The sequence below is a fragment of the Borostomias antarcticus genome (genome assembly GCF_949987555.1).
Source record: "Borostomias antarcticus genome assembly, chromosome: 2".
NCBI classification, from domain to species: Eukaryota; Metazoa; Chordata; class Actinopteri; order Stomiiformes; family Stomiidae; genus Borostomias; species Borostomias antarcticus.
Genome location: NC_140235.1, coordinates 10,952,556 through 10,971,521, shown reverse-complemented (window position 1 = coordinate 10,971,521; position 18,966 = coordinate 10,952,556). Strand labels below are relative to the sequence as shown.

At 47.5% G+C, this 18,966-nt stretch overlaps 1 protein-coding gene across 5 annotated transcripts in view; it reads right to left on the bottom strand.

Annotated features, from left to right (window-relative positions):
* lyst (lysosomal trafficking regulator) overlaps positions 1 to 18,966 on the bottom strand; it is a 93,810-nt gene that overhangs the window by 33,189 nt on the left and 41,655 nt on the right. For all 5 annotated transcript variants that reach the window (XM_084460122.1, XM_084460123.1, XM_084460125.1 and 2 more), the window contains 13 exons: positions 18,888 to 18,954; positions 18,331 to 18,440; positions 15,871 to 16,243; positions 15,383 to 15,539; positions 9,257 to 9,430; positions 8,797 to 8,957; positions 7,780 to 7,970; positions 6,277 to 6,522; positions 4,691 to 4,864; positions 1,979 to 2,128; positions 1,266 to 1,403; positions 795 to 993; positions 355 to 483 (listed from right to left, as the gene is read on the bottom strand). In XM_084460122.1, coding sequence (XP_084316248.1) covers positions 355 to 483; positions 795 to 993; positions 1,266 to 1,403; positions 1,979 to 2,128; positions 4,691 to 4,864; positions 6,277 to 6,522; positions 7,780 to 7,970; positions 8,797 to 8,957; positions 9,257 to 9,430; positions 15,383 to 15,539; positions 15,871 to 16,243; positions 18,331 to 18,440; positions 18,888 to 18,954 — 2,269 coding nt within the window. The remainder of the gene's footprint in view (positions 1 to 354; positions 484 to 794; positions 994 to 1,265; positions 1,404 to 1,978; positions 2,129 to 4,690; positions 4,865 to 6,276; positions 6,523 to 7,779; positions 7,971 to 8,796; positions 8,958 to 9,256; positions 9,431 to 15,382; positions 15,540 to 15,870; positions 16,244 to 18,330; positions 18,441 to 18,887; positions 18,955 to 18,966) is intronic.

Below are 18,966 nucleotides of genomic sequence, written 5' to 3'. Positions count from 1 at the left end.
CCTGACATCAAGGGTGGGCCTTGACACTTGACACAGAAGGGGAGTTTTGAGTGACGCTAGTTACTGTACATGGACGGACTACATCTGTAACAGAACTGACGTTCTAAACCTTAAATAAAAACCTGGTTTGATTTAGCTAGATTCCCCACAGAGGGGCAACAGTGCACTATTACAGCACAGCGCAGTAACAAAGGGATTGTTGAAGATGACTTCCAGTCATGAAAAAATTAGGACTTTCCATTTCAAGCAGCGCTGACCTTTTAAGGAACAAATGTCATCAACCCTCCACCCCCCACAAAATCAGGTGGTGTTGACTGTAATGTAATGTAATGTAGTGTAATGTAAAGTAAGGACCTTCAGGGCCGGCCTCGGCGAAGACCGTGGGGGAGAGAGAGATCACAGAGCTGCCGGCCGACTTGCCCCCACCGCTGGACTGCCTCAGGTACATGATGGACTGGACCTTCTCCTGGTACAGCTTACCGTCTGAGGGACAACAACTGGCATTCAACCACAGGCACGGACGAGGTCATCATAACAAACCTTTGCGGTTGTAATGATCCGATGTCCACTCGGACGTAAAAGTTTAGGCATCTTTTAAAGAACAACTACAACTACAAGTTAGGCACGTTTATGCATATTGCATTAGCTGCTGCTAACTATATCATAAACCCATTCTAGAACTCCCAGACGTGACGTCATACATTCCGTCTTAAAGGTGTATTCCACTGCACTACATCGGTTGTTCTTAGCTGTGTAATGCAGCGATGGCAAGAGTAGAGGGGGCGCGCGTTCACCGATGTGGAGCGAGAAGTAGAAGCTGGTGGGCGTGTGGCAGACGTAGGTGTTGGTGGGCGGGTGAACGGCCAGCAGGAAGTTGTAGACCAGCCTGAGCAAGTCCAGGTCCGGAGGGGAACCCAGCACTTCCTGGATGATCTTGACGAACGACAGGCACACTTCCTGTGGGATGGCGGTCAGATGCGAGTCCCGATGTTCCTGGGGGAAAGGACAAATATTATTTTTAAACTTCGTTTTAAACTTCTTTTTTACCTTTATTTTGACAGGGAGTGACATTGATTGAGATCCAGGGCTCTGTTTTAGTTAAGGGTGCCCTGTGTGCAAACACTTTGCATTAATAAACAGCATTTCATTATGGCGTCCGCCGGTCTGTTAAAAGGACCTAAGAAGGTAGGAAAGAGATAGGAAAGGTTTCCCAGAATGGTAGGAGGTGCTCTGAAGCACGTCAACAAACAAACAAACAAACACACCTGTAGCACTTGGCAGGCCAGCAGGAAGCGATGCACCACCTGGGCCCTGAGGAACTGGCGGATGTTGAAGACCTGCTGCGGGTGGTGCACCCTGATCAGGATCTCCAGCGCGGCCAGAAGAGTCTCCCAGACACCACACTGAGGAGAGACGCGCGGCAACGCAGAGTCAGAGGACAACACACACATCCAGCACGGAGGGACAACGTCTTCAACAAGACTGGAAACTTATTGCTTTTACAGTAAAGCTCTTATACAGGTAAGCTCAAGCTTGTTTGGTACTTGGTACAATATCCATAAGTATTTTAATTGTACATTCTGTAACTTTAATGCATTTCTTTTATGTTTCCTTGTCGTTTAATTGTTGTTTTTATTATTATTATTATTATTATTATTATTAACAATAATACATTTTATTTGTATTGCATTTTACATTTAAACAAATCTCAAATCTCTTCTTGTTGTTTCTGTCTGTTACTTTTTATGCTGCTATTTTGGTCTCCCTTGTAAATGAGATGATTGATTTCAAAGGAGCTAACCTGGCAAAATAAATGTTAAATAAATTAAATGAATAAAATACAAAGCACAGAGTTAACATAACAAAGAGATTAAGTTATTGTGGGCTTTGTAATTGACATGAGGATTATAAAGTGTCTGACGTGTGTGTGTGTGTGTGTGTGTGTGTATGTACTGTGTGTGTTTGTGTGTGTGTTTACCTGAGCCTTGGCCCAGATCTTCCAGTCCAGCAGGACCTCAGAGAGCAGCCTGATGTCCTGGACCACTGCTGTGGACTCAGCGTCCAGGCGGAACTGTCCGTCCTCCCCCAGGGTCAGGATGGGCCCGCTGCAACAGCCATCCAGCAGAGTCTGCAGGAACACACACACACACATACACACAGTAAATGTTTTATTTGAATCCACCAATAATAGAATTAGGGGTCGACTGAAATGGCTTTTTCATGGTCGATACCAATACCGATAACTGGGCTGCGTTCAAATTCAGCTAACAGAGGCGAACATTCGTCGCAAACATGTTTTCTCCAAACAGTCACATTTGAACGGCTTTTAATGAACGTTCCAAATAGTTTGCATAAACGCAACAATGTTACAAAATACCATTACTAGCTACAAGCCTGGGTCCATTGTGATCCTCGTTCCGTTACTGGCGAACTACCTCTCCAGACTGTTCGCTTCTGTTAGCAAACGTTTGCGGCGAACACAAAGCTAATGGAAAATAGTTCGCTAATGTTCGCAAACGTTGGCTCTGTTCGCTGAATTTGAACACACCCCAGATATACAGTTGCAGGAAAAATTAAAATATTGGCATCAAAATTTAGAATAAAACAAAACTTTGTTTGAAATGCCCTTTAGACTACAGATGTAGCCTGTGCTGATCAGACAGGGCTGTTTAGACTAGAGATGTAGCTGTGCTGATCAGACAGGGCTGTTTAGACTAGAGATGTAGCTGTGCTGATCAGACAGGGCTGTTTAGACTAGAGATGTAGCTGTGCTGATCAGACAGGGCTGTTTAGACTAGAGATGTAGCTGTGCTGATCAGACAGGGCTGTTTAGACTAGAGATGTAGCTGTGCTGATCAGACAGGGCTGTTTAGACTAGAGATGTAGCTGTGCTGATCAGACAGGGCTGTTTAGACTAGAGATGTAGCTGTGCTGATCAGACAGGGCTGTTTAGACTAGAGATGTAGCTGTGCTGATCAGACAGGGCTGTTTAGACTAGAGATGTAGCTGTGCTGATTAGACAGGGCTGTGGGCGGGACATCTCACGAGACCAGAGTGGTGAATACAGACAGAGAATCGGCTGCATCAGAGCCACAGCAGCACATTTTAAAATTCATTCATTTTTTTCGGCAATTGATACCGATAATTGTAAAAATGCTGAATATTGTCCGATAATATCGACCAGGCCGATAATCGTTCTATCCCTAATTCATATTTCACATACATGCGCCTACAGTATATGTACAGTACGCACACACACACCAACCAACCGACATCACCAACAATACAAATAACAGGGTGTGTAAGCACCACCTTGAACAAAAAAAATACAACCGTCAGAAAACAGAAGAACAGATATGATCTTCGGAAATGCCAATACCTCCAACCTAGATGGAGATGATTAAGCTCCTCAACGACAGGAGAAGGATCAATAGATCTCTCAGAAACTCCGTTGAGTGGTTATCAATCTGTCAACACGACCGCTCTTCACTCACCAGAGAAATGTCCTGTCTCTATTGATCGGCTGATGCCATTTGTAAAACTGACCACTCCGCTGCAGTGGGAATAAATCTCCTTCTTGTGGTTTCTCTGTGGTCTCTGTGGGAGACCTGGTTTAGAAAACTCTCTTACACTGACTGACTATACTGTAAGCCTCAGCGTTATATTTAATACGCACGCTGATGTACAGTAGGGCAGTTTACTAGAAGGGTATCAGCAAGTGACATTGACAGTGACAGTGACAGGTACACAGGGGTTTTCCTGGCTCAGAATGAAGAATTTGGGGGGTGATGCGCGCACAACTTTGGGGGGAAACATTTTATGCCGAGTAGCCTACCAGCATATATAGGCCTATATTCTTTGCTGTCGTTCTGACTGAGCTCAATTTTCACAATCATGGGAAATCTCCCGACATGACACAAAATGGATATGAAGACAAAACCTTTAAGATACTGATAACCTGTCTATTAAGTATCTCATTACTAGTGGTCCAAAACCATGGACAATGCAAGAAAGAGGGATGGGCTGCACTTGGAACAAGCTATCAAACACATTTTTTAAAGATATTTTTAGGGCTTTTCAGCTTTAATTGGACAGGACAATTGAGAGAGACAGGAAATGTGGGAGAGAGAGAGGGGAGGACGAGCGGCACAGGACCCGAGCCGGGAGCACTGGTGATTTTCCTTTGGCTCTGGATAAAATCTCTTTGGGGGCACCAAAACATGGAAAAACCTTGGTACAGTAGGCAATAGTGATATATTTGATGACAAGGCAAACACTAAAACAAAACTTGTTTTGCCACTGTCGAATACAGAGTGTGATGTGTGTGTGTGTGTGTGTGTGTGTGTGTGTGTGTGTGTGTGTGTGTGTGTGTGTGAATGGGTGAAGGTGCCAGCAGGTGTGAGCTCTGGTCTCTGTCCCTACAAGAGAGGCTTGGTCAGTGGAAACCAGAGCCTGTCCCATCTCTCGTCAGCGACCTAGTGTTTAATCCAGACAGACAGCGTCAGCATCAGCACGCGGCTCGCTTACAGCCCAGACTGGGCGTCGGGTAACAGGACCATCAGAACACAGTTGCGCACCTCACAGCACCACCAGAGCCCTGCGGATGATACTACTGGATGGATATATCACATCATTTCAGCACAAACTAGTAAGAACAGGACAATATCCTGCACAGGCTGAGGCGCCTCACCTTAAGTATGTGGTATCCCACGATGCACTTGGACTTGATGAGGACCTGGTGGATCATGGAGTAAGCGTGGTAACAGTCCATCTCGTGGATGCGGTGCTGGTTGAACTTGGCCAGGGACAGCAGCACCTCCAGGGCGAGGGCCTGGGTCTTCTCACAGTCGCTCAGCTCCACCGCCTGGGTGAGGGGAGAGGTGGGGGGGGGGGGGGGGTGAGGAGGGCAGGGAGAGAGGGAAGGGAGAGGAGAGTATGGGGGCGATAGGGAGGGGAGGTAGAGAGGGTGATGGTTTGATAAGGAGGAGAGGGAGAGGTAGAGGAGGGAAGGAGGGAGATGTGTGGGGAGATGTTGACGGGAGGGAGGGAGGGAGGGAGGGAGGGAGGGAGGGAGGGAGGGAGGGAGGGAGGGAGGGAGGGAGGGAGGGAGGGAGACGGTGAGACCGAGTGAATAAGAACACTCTGTGCCAGCTGGCCTGTCATGCATAATTCCGCGGAGTAGAAATGACGTGACAGAACTCTTCTTGGCAACTGCTCCCTGCTCTCTCAGGGCACTGAAAAATATCTGCAAATGGAATATCTGCTCCTCGACAGTCTGTGTGGTGAGAGAGCATGGTCTACTCTATCCAGGAGGTTACAGGAACATGACAATATACAGACGCAGACATACAGTATTCATACAGTACTACTATCCAGACCAATCCCATTAGACACGTTCAGATAAGCGGAGACCCTGGCTGCGTTCCGAATCGCGTACTTCCATACTATATAGTATGCCAAAAATGTATGTCCCAATACATACAGTAGTATGCCACATGCAGTATGGCAAAAATATCAGGATGTCCTACTACATCCGGTCATATTTTGCAGTATGCAAGCCAGCACACTTTTCTGGCTATTTTGACCCACAATCCTGTGCTCAATGGAAATTATGTCACATGTGCGAGTCGTGCTGGAGGCGTTTTGAGGAATCCCAGCTGTGGGCGAATGTCACTTCATGGACAGTGACGGATGTGGTCAAGTTTCAAGGCACAATGTTAGCATTATTATTATGTCCTAATTGGATGCGTACTGCGTGCAGAGTACATACTTTCTAGGGGCAGCTGTAGTACGTACTGGTAGTAATAAGTAGAAGTACGCGTTTCGGAACGCAGCCCCTGTCCTCACGGTGCGGCCAACGTCTAGCCCATTACAGGGCTGTTAGCTGCTGCTTTCCGCCTCCACAAACCTGGTCCCAGCAGAGGAAAGAGTCAGGCTGCGTTCCGAATCGCATACTTCTACTACTTACTACCAGTACCTTCTACAGCTGCCCTTAGAAAGTACATACTTTGCAAGCAGTAGGCATCCAATTGGGACATACTACCTTGTCATAACATTGCGCCTTGCCTTAATAAATATCTTAAATATATTTGTGAAAAACTTATCTTGGGGAAAAAAAAAAAGTCTGGTCTTCTTCTGCGTTTGTATGCCCTAGCGAGCACTGTGATTGGCCCCCCATGACAGAAACGAAGAAGAACAGACTTTTTTTTTTTTCTCCTGTTGACAAGTTTTTTTCCAGGAAAAACCAAAAGGGTCTAGCTAGGCCAACATCCTCACCCGGGCGAAGAGGAAGACAAAGTTCCCGGTGCCTCCGATCTTGTGCAGGACGCTCTGGAGGCCGCGGGTCTCGGACGGGAGCAGGCCTCGGAGGGAGGGCGGCTCCAGAGTGGCGCTTTGCACCTCCTTAGAGCTGAAGGGCCGCTGGGACACCACCGTCTTGGCCTGCCCCTTCATACGGATCACCGGCTCGTAGATGGTGTACACCCTGGGGCTGCTGGGGGCGTACACCACCGCCAAGCTCTCCTGTGTGAGACGACGGAGACACACACACACACACACACACACGCATATGCACACACGCACACGTGCGCACACACACACACACATGCACGGGCACACAAACACAGACACACACCCATACATACACACACAGACACACACAAATACAACATGATTTAATTGAAACTGTTCAACAACATTGAATCTTGAATCTACTGTAGATATGATTAATTCCAACATTGCATGTGGTTATGTACAGTGTATGTATGCAATTAAGCAGGGACGAGGAAAATAACCACTTTTTGTCTCAAGAGAACAGAAATAAAACTCACTGCTGGAGAAAATAACTCCTTACAGCAGCCTAATAAATAATGCATGATGCATTAGTGATGCACAACAATTCATAGAACAAGCTGCATGCACTGAAATACTGAAGGAGATTTGCGGTTGAAAATAATACTGTGTACTCTAGCACAAAATGACCAGCTGCATGACATTTGTCTCTTACTTTGAGGTTCTAACTGAACCATTCTGACACACGGAGCAGCATAAAAAGAGGCAAACGGACAAGATAATAGTTCCCTGCCTCCAGAACTCCAGAGCTTGCTGTTGGGTGCTGCAGCAGATGTGCTTATTCAATTACTGTCTAAATACAAACCAAAGATAGACTCCTCAGCAGCAGGGTAAGAAAGGGGCATTTCCAAAGCCAGAGGGGGTTATTACAGTTCAATAAGCAGCACAGAGAGAGAGGTGGAGGGGGTTATTACAGTTCAATAAGCAGCACACAGAGAGAGGTGGAGGGGGTTATTACAGTTCAATAAACAGCACAGAGAGAGAGGTGGAGGGGGTTATTACAGTTCAATAAGCAGCACACAGAGAGGTGGAGGGGGTTATTACAGTTCAATAAGCAGCACACAGAGAGAGGTGGAGGGGGTTATTACAGCAGCACAGAGAGAGAGGTGGAGGGGGTTATTACAGTTCAATAAGCAGCACAGAGAGAGAGGTGGAGGGGGTTATTACAGTTCAATAAGCAGCACACAGAGAGAGGTGGAGGGGGTTATTACAGTTCAATAAGCAGCACACAGAGAGAGGTGGAGGGGGTTATTACGGTACAATAAGCAGCACACAGAGAGAGGTGGAGGGGGTTATTACAGTTCAATAAGCAGCACACAGAGAGAGGTGGAGGGGGTTATTACAGTTCAATAAGCAGCACACAGAGAGAGGTGGAGGGGGTTATTACGGTACAATAAGCAGCACAGAGAAAGGCGGACACACACTTACAACGAGTGCCGCCATGTCGACATCCTGGTTCTTCATCAGCAGCTCGTGAACCTGCTCGCACCTCAGCTCCTCGTGGGTCACGTACTTGGATAGTATCCCACCGGGCTTGCCGTACTTGCAGGGCATGATAGAGGTGAGGTCGGGCCCGCTGGCATACAGGTAGAAAGCCTCCTCTGAGCCGATCCTGGAACCTGATACGCACACACACACACACACACACGCACACGCACACACACACGCCCACGCACAAACATGAAAAAACAGCGTGCTAATTGACACGACTGACCAAAATGTTTCTCATACTTCCCAGAAATACTGGTGGAGCTACGGACGCCTGAGTTCCACAGAGGGCAGAGAGACTGGAGCATGTCTAATGATGACAGGTTGTGAATGCCCAGACACAGGCCATTCAGGGCCAATTACAGGCAACAAGGGCACCGTTCTGTGGCCAGCGCTCTCCTGTCCGTAGAATGCAGAGAATCTACTGTGCGCGCACGCGCGCACGCACGCACACGCACGCACGCACGCACGCACACACACACACACACACGCACACACGCACACACGCATACACCCACAGACGCACGCACGCACGCGCACGCATGCACACACACACACACTAGCAACAACTATACACAACATCAACAAACCCAGGGCCAGTCAACTCTTACAAAACAGCACGCTGAAGCCACTAGTTACAACACATAACAGAATATTAATACAGCTAGAGAAGGAATTGTATGAGTCTGTAAACGCTTGTTGGTGAAATGGTGGAAAATATTTGAAGCTGTCAGAATAATTATTCCAAAAGGAGAAAAAGCAAGGTCACGATTTAACCAGTAGGGAGCAACATTGAGGCAGTATTGGCAAATGCCACAACACAGAGATGCTGTTGTTGACAGATGGCTAGCATAACAGAGGTGGACAGGGATAGAGGTTGAAAAACAGATTAAGAGAGAGAGAGAGAGGGAGAGAAAGAGAGAGAGAGAGACTCCAGACAGGATATGGAATTCCTACCATTGAAGAGCAAGACAGTGCCCATATCCCAGCGGCCCCCTTGCTTGGACAGCTCCTCTGTGAAGTGCATACAGTGGCCCAGCATGCAGAAGGTCTTATTGCTGTCTGAGGACAGGCTGGACTTCCTGGGCAGGGTGTAGTCCAGAGACACCTCACATGCCCTGGAAGGTCCAGAGAGGGTTGTCACGGGTGGTTACGGGTACATGCTGTACTCACGCACAAATCACACTCGCTACTTGTTACTTCACAACAAAAATAAAGATGAACGACGTGTAACAAAAACATGACAGTGGTTTGAAGATGAACAGTGAGGCCATAATCAAGAACACAATGGAAACAAGTCCCGGTCTTTATAGTGTGTAATTCCTCTACAGTATAATATGTGATGGTTGTGGCCAAATAGGCTTTTAAACCAGTGTATTTTAACATCTGTGAAATAAATCAGTTGATTGAATCCTACCGGACGCCGCAGACCCAGACCACCAGGCGGCCGTGGATGTTCTTCTTGCCCTCGGGCTGCTGGGTGTAGGTGAGGCCCAGGTGCAGCCACCGGCCCGGCTTCAGCAGCCCTTCTCCAGACACCGCCTGAGCCAGCAGGCCTGCCTTCATCTCATCGTTAGGGTCGATGCACATCCTGAGGAAACAGAGCGCTCCGGGTCACTTAAGAATCGGTTATAATCCGTAACAGATGCAGTCTATGCAGACGGCTGCGTACGCGTACAGTAGTAGGGGTTGATATCACCTTGGTGGTCCGCTCTGTGGCAGTTGGTGCTCTCATAGCGTACGGACAGGTATGCGATGGGGTCACAAAAAATGAGAGGCAGGGAGCCTACGCATACACCCTCTGACAGGGCTGTCTCCAGCCAAAGATAATCTTGGTAGATTGATAGGCATCATTTTTCATTTTTTGGTAAATCTTTTTTCAGTCTTTTTAAAGCCTATATTTCCAAATAAGGATGACTATTCTTTAGTATTCATTAGTAGCCTAAAGTAATTTGTTGTTCGGTACAAGTTATTTGTCGCTAGTGCCTTCTGCAATAAAATTATGGCCAACACAAAGTTATGAAAAGGGGGATGTTTGACCTGATGCCTTCATATAAACCATATAATTAGGAAACGAGGCCAACTTTGCAAGCGGAAGAGACGTACGGAGGGCCGGAGCCAGGGTGACGGAGCGTGGGTAAGGAAGAGAGCCCGGCGCTCCCTTCCCAATACCCCCCCTTAGCCCTAGCCCTCGGCCCTACCCCTACATTTTGCATGTTACTGCGTAGGACAGTGTGTCCCATTCTTCTTAACTTCTAGGGCTAGGGGGCATATCGAGGGCTAGTGGACGTTCAAACAGCCCTCCAAAACGAGGGTTTTCAGATGTTGACTTGAAACCGAGGGGTAGATGAAAACTCACACAATGCTTTGCGAACCGAGACAGTGATATGAAACATGGCTGCCGGTGCCGTGAAAAAACATGAGAAAGAAACCCAATATCTTCATAAATAATCATTAAAAAAAAATAAAATCCATGGAATACTTTAGTTTAATGTAGTTGCAAAGGAACATGTCATTAGATCGTTATGATACTCATTTCAGAGAAAAATCGCTATTCATGATGTCAACTGCATTTCATTGTTGGCCTAACTTAACAGAATTTCTATGTTCCAGTAAGTCACTTGTAGGCTATGGTGCAAAGTTGAATCGAATCTAATCAATAGAACTTCGCAATACGAATATTTTTAGGTGTTTGGCATGACTTGCACATACTGTAGCAGTGCATGAAAAAAGGTGCCAGGGGAATGCTTATGTCCAAGCCATGCCAAACATGTAAAAACATTTGGATTGTGATAGATTTCACAGGAGAGCATACGGAGACTGGTAAGATAACACCCTGCGCACTACACTAGTTTTTCCAATGCATTTACATATGCCCCATTGACTTCCATTGTAGCCCTGTGAGAGCCTGCATAAAAACTGCAGCTAGCTCAATACTTGAATGATCAGTGAAATTATGGTCTCTATGTTTCAGGTGCATGGTCGACAGTAGGCTTGCCGCGGTTTTCACTGCGGTCAAGCCAGCCTTCAATTTGGAAATACAAGTCATGTGGGCCACAGCCAATTCCCCTTTGCGCAGACATTAGCGTCATTACGGTACATCGTTTTTTCTCTTGTAAGGACATACCACCGTCGCATTCACCGACAAGTAGTGAAGTCAAATAACTATGGTTTGATTAAAGAAGTGAAAGGCGGTTGTGGTGTGGCATTTCAAAATAAAGGACCTCTAAATTGTCATAACTATATTTCCTTAATATTCAGATTGGAAATAAAAGGAAATCGCCCATAATGCCGCACCTACTCCAATCCAGAGAGCTAGCAGACCACCCCTGGCTCTGGGTATATCCCAGTGATTTTCAGGACATTCTGATGTGGCATTTCAGAATAAAGGCTCTCTAAACTGTTCTATACAACCTACTGTTTCCTGCAATTTCAGGTTAGGATTAAAAGGAGACCGCCCATAATGCCTCAACACTTCCACTTCACAGTACTAGTAGACCACCTCAGGGTGTCACCCAGTGATCCTCAGGACATTCTGATGTGACATTTCAAAATAAAGGCCCTCTAAACTGTGCTATACGACCTACTGTTTCCTGCAATTTCAGATTAGGATTAAAGGGAGACCGCCCATAATGCATCAAAACTTCCACTTCACAGTACTAGTAGACCATCTCAGGGTGTCACCCAGTGATGTTCAGGACATTCTGATGTGGCATTTCAAAATAAAGGACCTCTTAACTGTCCTATATGACCTACTGTTTCCTGCAATTTCAGATTAGGATTAAAGGGAGACCGCCCATAATGCATCAACACTTCCACTTCACAGTACTAGTAGATCATCTCAGGGTGTCACCCTGTGATTTATATGACATTCTGATGTGGCATTTCAAAATAAAGGACCTCTAAACTGTCCTATATGACCTACTGTTTCCTGCAATTTCAGATTAGGATTAAAGGGAGACCGCCCATAATGCATCAACACTTCCACTTCACAGTACTAGTAGACCACCTCAGGGTGTCACCCAGTGATTTTCAGGACATTCTGATGTGGCATTTCAAAATAAAGGCTCTCGAAACTGTCCTATACAACCTACTGTTTCCTGCAATTTCAGATTAGGATTAAAAGGAGACCGCCCATAATGCATCAACACTTCCACTTCACAGTACTAGTAGACCACCTCAGGGTGTCACCCTGTGATTTTTATGACATTTTGATGTGGCATTTCAAAATAAAAGCTGTTTAAAGTGTAAAAAAACTGCTTAAATCAGGATAAAATCTGGAGAAAAAACGATTTACCGTAATGACGCTAATGCTGGGGAATTGGCTGTGGCCCACATGACTTGTATTTCCGAATTGAAGGCTGGCTTGACCGCAGTCGGTTTTCGGTGATGCCGGAGTTAAGGCCGCCACCGGGGCTCCACCGCGAGTCAAACTCAGCCACCGCGACCACCGGACACCGTCTCTCCACTGTCAATTTTTTTTTTTCTTTTCATTTTCATATATCAGCGGCAGCGCCTATGTTCATCAAATAATAAAACTTACATTTGTAAAATACTAAGCGTGTTATCCATCTAGTAATTACACTCGTTACTGTGTGTTGTCTCCCCATCCGCCTGGCAGGCGCTTCACTGTCTACTAATTAGGCACTGATGTCACGAGAGCAGGAGAGAGATTAGACAGAGTTTACGGTTACGAGAGACGATGGCGGAAGATTTGGTGTCAAAGCCCTCGGGAAAAGCGCCTATTTGGCAATATTTTGGGTTTAAACCCAATGCCAACAGGGAACCTGAAAACCTCAACGAGGCAATCTGTAGACTTTGTCTGATGAAGGTAGCAGCAACTGGAGGCAATACCTCCAATCTACACACGCACCTTAAAGCCCACCACAAGAACGAGGCTGCAAAAATGGGCCCTGGAGCGAAAGGTAAAGTACGACCGTAGAGCCACGCAGCACACGTTGCACAGCCATCCATAATTGGTGCGTTTGCTCGAAGCACTAAATATAAGGACAGTGTGAGATGGAAGACATGCACAGATGCAGTGACAAAATACATCTGCAAAGAAATGCTGTCTTTCAACACGGTTGAAAAGCAGTCATTCAGAGACTTGCTAACCACACTCGACCAGCAGTATGAGGGACCAGGGAGAACATATTTTTCCGAAACGGCCATCCCGCAAGCCTACACCCGTGTCCGGAGTGAGTTGCAACAGGCCATCGCAGCAGTGGAACACTTTTCCCTGACAACAGACATGTGGTCCAGCATAAAAATGACACCATACATGTCACTGACTGTACATTTCATAAACCCCGAATGGACCCTGGTATCCAAATGCTTGCAAACTAGCTTCTTGCCAGAGGACCACACTGCTGCAAACCTGGCCGATGCCTTGCAAGAGGCTCTGAGAGAATGGGGGATGGACGAGGCTCAAGTGTCCTCGCTCACGACCGACAGTGGAGCTAATATAAAAGCAGCCGCTCGCAACTTAGGCTGGCCCTGGTTGAGCTGCTTTGGGCACAACCTGAACCTCGCTGTAACCAACACCGTGGACAAGACGGAGAAAGCGCGCACAGACCGTGCCCTGGCAGTGTGTCGCTCAATCAACGGCATGTTCTCTCACAGCTGGAGAAGGAGAAGGGAGCTAAAGAAAGCGCAGGTCGAGCTTGGCCTACCAGAGCACTCGCTGATTGCGGTAAGTTTGTTATTAAGTCAAGTCAAGTAACTTTTATTTATATAATAGCACATAAGCACATTTTAAAACAACAGCAAGTGCTTTGCTTTCCCAGTCATTAGGAACATGTCATGCGTAATGCGCAATTACGCATGACATGTATTAACAAATACAATACAAGGCAGATGGAAGTAGGCCTATACAAGTAATAGCCTAAAAGTAATAATTATTGTAGGTCTAGGTCTACCACACCCTAAGCATTTATTTTTGCCCAACAGGACTGTGTAACTCGCTGGGGTACCAAGCAGAAAATGATGGAGAGGATGCTGGAGCAGAGCCCGGCTATAAATCGAGTCCTTTCAGAGGACCGTAAGGCCAACGTGACCCTCGAGTGGAAATACAGGGATATGTTGGAGTCCATGAACAACGCGCTGAAGCCAGTGAGCGAGTTCACCGACATTCTGTCTGGGGAGAATTATGTCCGCCTCATCTCTGCTCCCTGTGCTCCGTCTGATTAAAGAGGACACATTGGCCCCATCAGATGGAGACACTCCACTCACACGCGACCTGAAAGCCGGCATAATCTCGACTCTAGACGAGAAATATGCAGCTCTGCCGCAAACAGGGTGATTACTGTTTTTTTGCTTCCCTCTGGAATATGTAGAGAGTGGGTCGTATGCCCACCTCCCTTGTTCTCTGTAAAGCGCATTGTGTTGCCTCTGGGTATGAAATGCGCTATACAAATAAAGCTTTGATTGATTGATTGATTGAAACAAGCCATGACCTTATGCGCAAGGCGACGTTCATGGACCCGCGCTACAAGGGTGACTACGACTCAGATGTCGAAGAGGGCAAGAAGATGATCGAGGAAGAAGCAGTCATCCTCGGGCGGAGAGCGCTCCCCGGGAGAGAAGAGGGGGGTGATGAAGATGGGGGAACCGCAGCAGCCGCAGCCGAGCAGCAGCCCAAAAGAAAAACTTTGGCAAGTTTGTTCAAAAGAAAGGCTGGCACTGCCACAGCCAAACCTGCAACAGTTCCTGAGAAGGTAAGTGTGGAGATGGCCATGTATATGCAGGAACCCACCGTCAACGCAGAGCAGGATCCTCTCCTGTGGTGGAAAAATAATGAAGCTAGACTTCCCCTGCTGGCAAAGGTAGCCAAAAATACCTTTGCGTACGTCCGAACGGGCCTTCAGCACGGTGAGGAACATAGTCACCCCCAAAAGATCCCTTCTTACGCCAGAGAAGGTTAACATGTTAGTTTTCCTGGCAAAGAACATGTAGGCTAGGCCAGGCTAAAGCCTAAAGCCTTTTAACATTTGCCGACCTATGGTAACCTCTAATGTGAACCTGTGAACTGAAGGCTTTTTTTCTGTCACGTCCCGCAGACGACTTGCGGAGCTCCTGCATGACCTACTGTACATGACAGTTTATTATTTATTTTGTTACTTACTTTTAGAATTTGTTTATTATTTATTTTCTATTTAAAACTGTGTATAGTGTGAAATTGGTTTGTGTTATTTTGGTTATTTATTCGTTTTTCTAAAAGTTCAATTTCCATGTTTAATATAAGTCATTGCACTTTTATTTTATTGTTGTGTTTTTCATTAAAAAAACAAAACAATGATCCAACCTTCTAAGTGTCATAATAAAGAATATTTTTGTTTTTGGGGAAAAAAAACGGTTTTACCGGTAATACCGGTGGTAATACCGGTGTTGTCCGGTTTTATTAACCAGTGGGAAAAAATTCCCACCATGGCATCCCTAGTCGACAGACCACAAACTGATGTCCAAAATAGCACACTTTATTCACACACAAACTCTGATGTTCTGACACCTCCCTCTGACACCTCACTCTGACGTGGGCCCCCACCTGAATGTGAGCAATCCGGAAGACAGCTCGGCCCACACCTGCAGCATCAGAGCCTTGGAGCCCATGGAGAGGATGTGCACCAGGTTCTCGTCCAGCTCCCTCTGCCCAGCCTGGGAGGCCCCGTGGTGGGGCTCCGCTGTCGAGGTCTTCCCCTCCTCTGGAGAGCCAAGACACACACAACGAGAGGAAGTTTGAATGTAAATACTGTTAAATACAGTAACATCTACACAACTGAGACGATTACCGCAGGTTAAGGTGTCTGCACACTGCCCCAACCAACGCCAACCAACACCAATCAACACCAACCAACACCAGCGTTGGATTGGTGTGCCATGTTAGTTTATGACTGTTGCCGTCGGTTGGATGGATTTTGCAACGGAATTTTAAGCATTCAAACAACAACTGCCAACTTTAGAATGTTGGGTGTTGGGAGCTGGTTGGCGCTAGTCGGGGCAGAGTGCAGACACCTTAAGATGGTTTCTTCTCACCTTTCTCTCCAGGACCGTCCTGTTTCTCAGGCTCGGCCACCTTCAGCCATACGGAGGCGCTGAAGCCGCTGGCCATGTGCGGCCAGCAGTTCTGTCCCACCAGGGGCAGGTGTAGCGGGGCCACGTGCCAGGGGGAGGTGCGTAGGTGGCCGGGCCGCCCCTCTCCGTCCGCATCCCTGCGTCCGGGGGACAGTTTGCCCCTCCAGAGCGACCCCACCCCTTTGCCCCCACCCGCCGCCCCGTTCTGTCTGGAGCCCGGGGACCCGCCCCCCCCGGCCGCCGCGCCGAGGATCATGGGAAAGGACAGGAAGTGCAGAGGCTCCATGTCCATGTTGGCTTCAACGATCTGCAGCATGCCCTTCAGTAGGATGTCCTGCGGCACAGATGGGGAGAGAGGAAGTCGAGACGGTGCCTCTACACTTCAAACATCCATGCATTCATCTGTATTTACATTTTTAATATGTAAAAATAATTTACAGAAGGCATTTTGAAAGTAGCGACAAAAGCCCGAGCATATGGGGTCATGTATGCATGTGTGTGTGCGCGTGGGAAGGGGCGGTACAGTATGTGTGTGGGTGTGGGTATGTGTGTGTGTGTGTATGTATGGGTGTGTGTCTGTGTTTGTGTGCCCGTGCATGTGTGTGTGTGTGCGCACGCGTGTGCGTGTGTGCATATGCGTGTGTGTGTGTGTGTGTCTCCATCTCCTCTGTGTGTATGTGTGAGCAGCACTATGCCCAGGTGTGAATGCCCTCTGTGATCCCTCATTACCAAGACAGTGTTAAAAACGCACTTGACAATCCATCCAGAGTTGGTCTGCTTGAAACCAGTGGCAACCCAGGAGACACACCACAACAAAGATAGACTGGAGGTACACTTATATACAGTAGGCCACACACATAGAGAAGGGCGCACACACACACACACACACACACACACACACACACACACACACACACACACACACACACACACACACACACACACACACACACACACACACACACACACACACACACAGAGATAAACTGGAGGTAAACACATAAGAGAGCTTAGCGGGCCACAGACACAGACACACTAAACAAACGGGCGCCTGGTGGGAAGGGCATCACACACACACTAGTCTGACTCAACGGATGTAGGTTTTGGCAATAAACCTTGTAATTCGTTGTCACACTGCCCAATCAGTGGCGAGACTGGCGACGCAAATTAATCTGATTCGGGCCGAGAGATTCTCTTGGTCCCAATCAGATTTGATCCAGACTATTTTGCAGGAGCACCGTCGCTGCATCCGGGGCTGGCTCCGCCCAAGACGACTGTGATTGGTTTAAAGAAATACTGTGTTTTTTCCCCCCCTATTGCAGAATGGTAATATGTCCAGCCAGACCTGTCTCCGGCGCTGACACAGCGTAAACGAAGTGTGGAGATAGGTCTGGCTATGCGAGGCTATGCGAGACTACACACACACACACACACACACACTTATTTGTGTTCTCACACACTCACACACATGCACGCACGCACGTACGCACACACGCACACACACACAGTCAGGGGCTTGACACCTGACCCACCATGGTGATTCATACCCATATAATCAAACAAAAGGCCCTGCGTCATCCCCGTACGCCAGGTTAAAAATAACCCCCCTGTTTCTCCTCAGACACACCGCTTGGTTCTGGGAAGCTGAGAGGTGGTTTAGACCGCCTGCCAGGCACCAATTAACAGCAGCTATGTGGTAATAAGTGTCTCTGTCACATTCTCTCCCAGTGCTTAGGTGCTAATTGTATTGCATTGTATATGATATACGTGTGGAACAGAACGGGGCAGCCCACGAGACAGGGGGGGGCTCAGAAATGTGGCTGTGTCCAATAGGTGACAGTCCCATACTGTAGATATGCCCCTCTGCTTGGAGTAACTACAGTACCTATATACTGTAGGTCCAACACACTGTAGGTGTGTAGGTCCTATAGTAGCACATTCTGTTGGAGAAACATCTCTAATGCACACAGACTCTACAAATGGAGATCACTTAACACAACAGGATGCTGTATATGAGCGAGCTGCTAGCTAGTCTCAGACCCCTGAGAGTTCTTACACCGATGCACTACGTAAGCTACGCTAACTACATTACTGCATTAAAAACTGTTTTTCGAATCCTGGCAAGTGATATGGGTACCCACGAAATACTGGAGGTACCAATCAGTAGCGACTTTCATGACTGGGCCCTCCCACCTCTTTTTTCGAACCATGCAGCCCATTTTGCAAACCGCTCTCTCTCATTGCTGCTACGACCTGTCAATCTTTCAATTTTGACCCCTAGACCTGCCCTCAGAAGAACACCTGGGGCGGCGAAGTGGAGCAGACACCATTATATACTTCAGCATGCGGAGGACAGCGAGTCAACGTCATGTTTGAGTCTGGACAGAGGCTAGCTGCTAACTAGCGGGAAGGGCTACTGACCACAGGGGGGGTCTTCTCCAGGAAGAGGTGGATCAACAGAGCCAGCTCCTCCGCTGTGATCCGCAGGCTCACCATGGCAACCAGCAGCTCCACAAGTGCGGTCTGGCAGTCTGGGGGGACCAACGGAGAACTGGGTTATGCAAACAACATACACGCACGCGCACACACTGACACTGACACTGACACTGACACTGACACTGACACACACACACACACACACACACACACACACACACACACACACACACACACACACACACACACACACACACACACACACACACACACACACACACACACACACACACACACACACATATATATATATATATACCGTACTCTCACTCACAGGGGCATGGACAAGAACACAGCAGCATGTGAACAAGTTCTGCACGCAACATCCTCCATGTCAGCAGGGCAAGTGCTTGGCTCGCTATAAACCGGCTTTTTTCCAGCCCCCAGCTTTCAAGACCGAACCGCCCAACAACCTAACCAACCATATACAATTATAACCCTGCGTCCCAGAATAACCACATGACGTCCAGAGAAAGACCAACCTTTAAACGAGGGGTCCGACTGTGTGAGGATGTTCCGGAAGCCAGTCAGGATGGTTTTGACTCCACCCTGTGTGAGGTG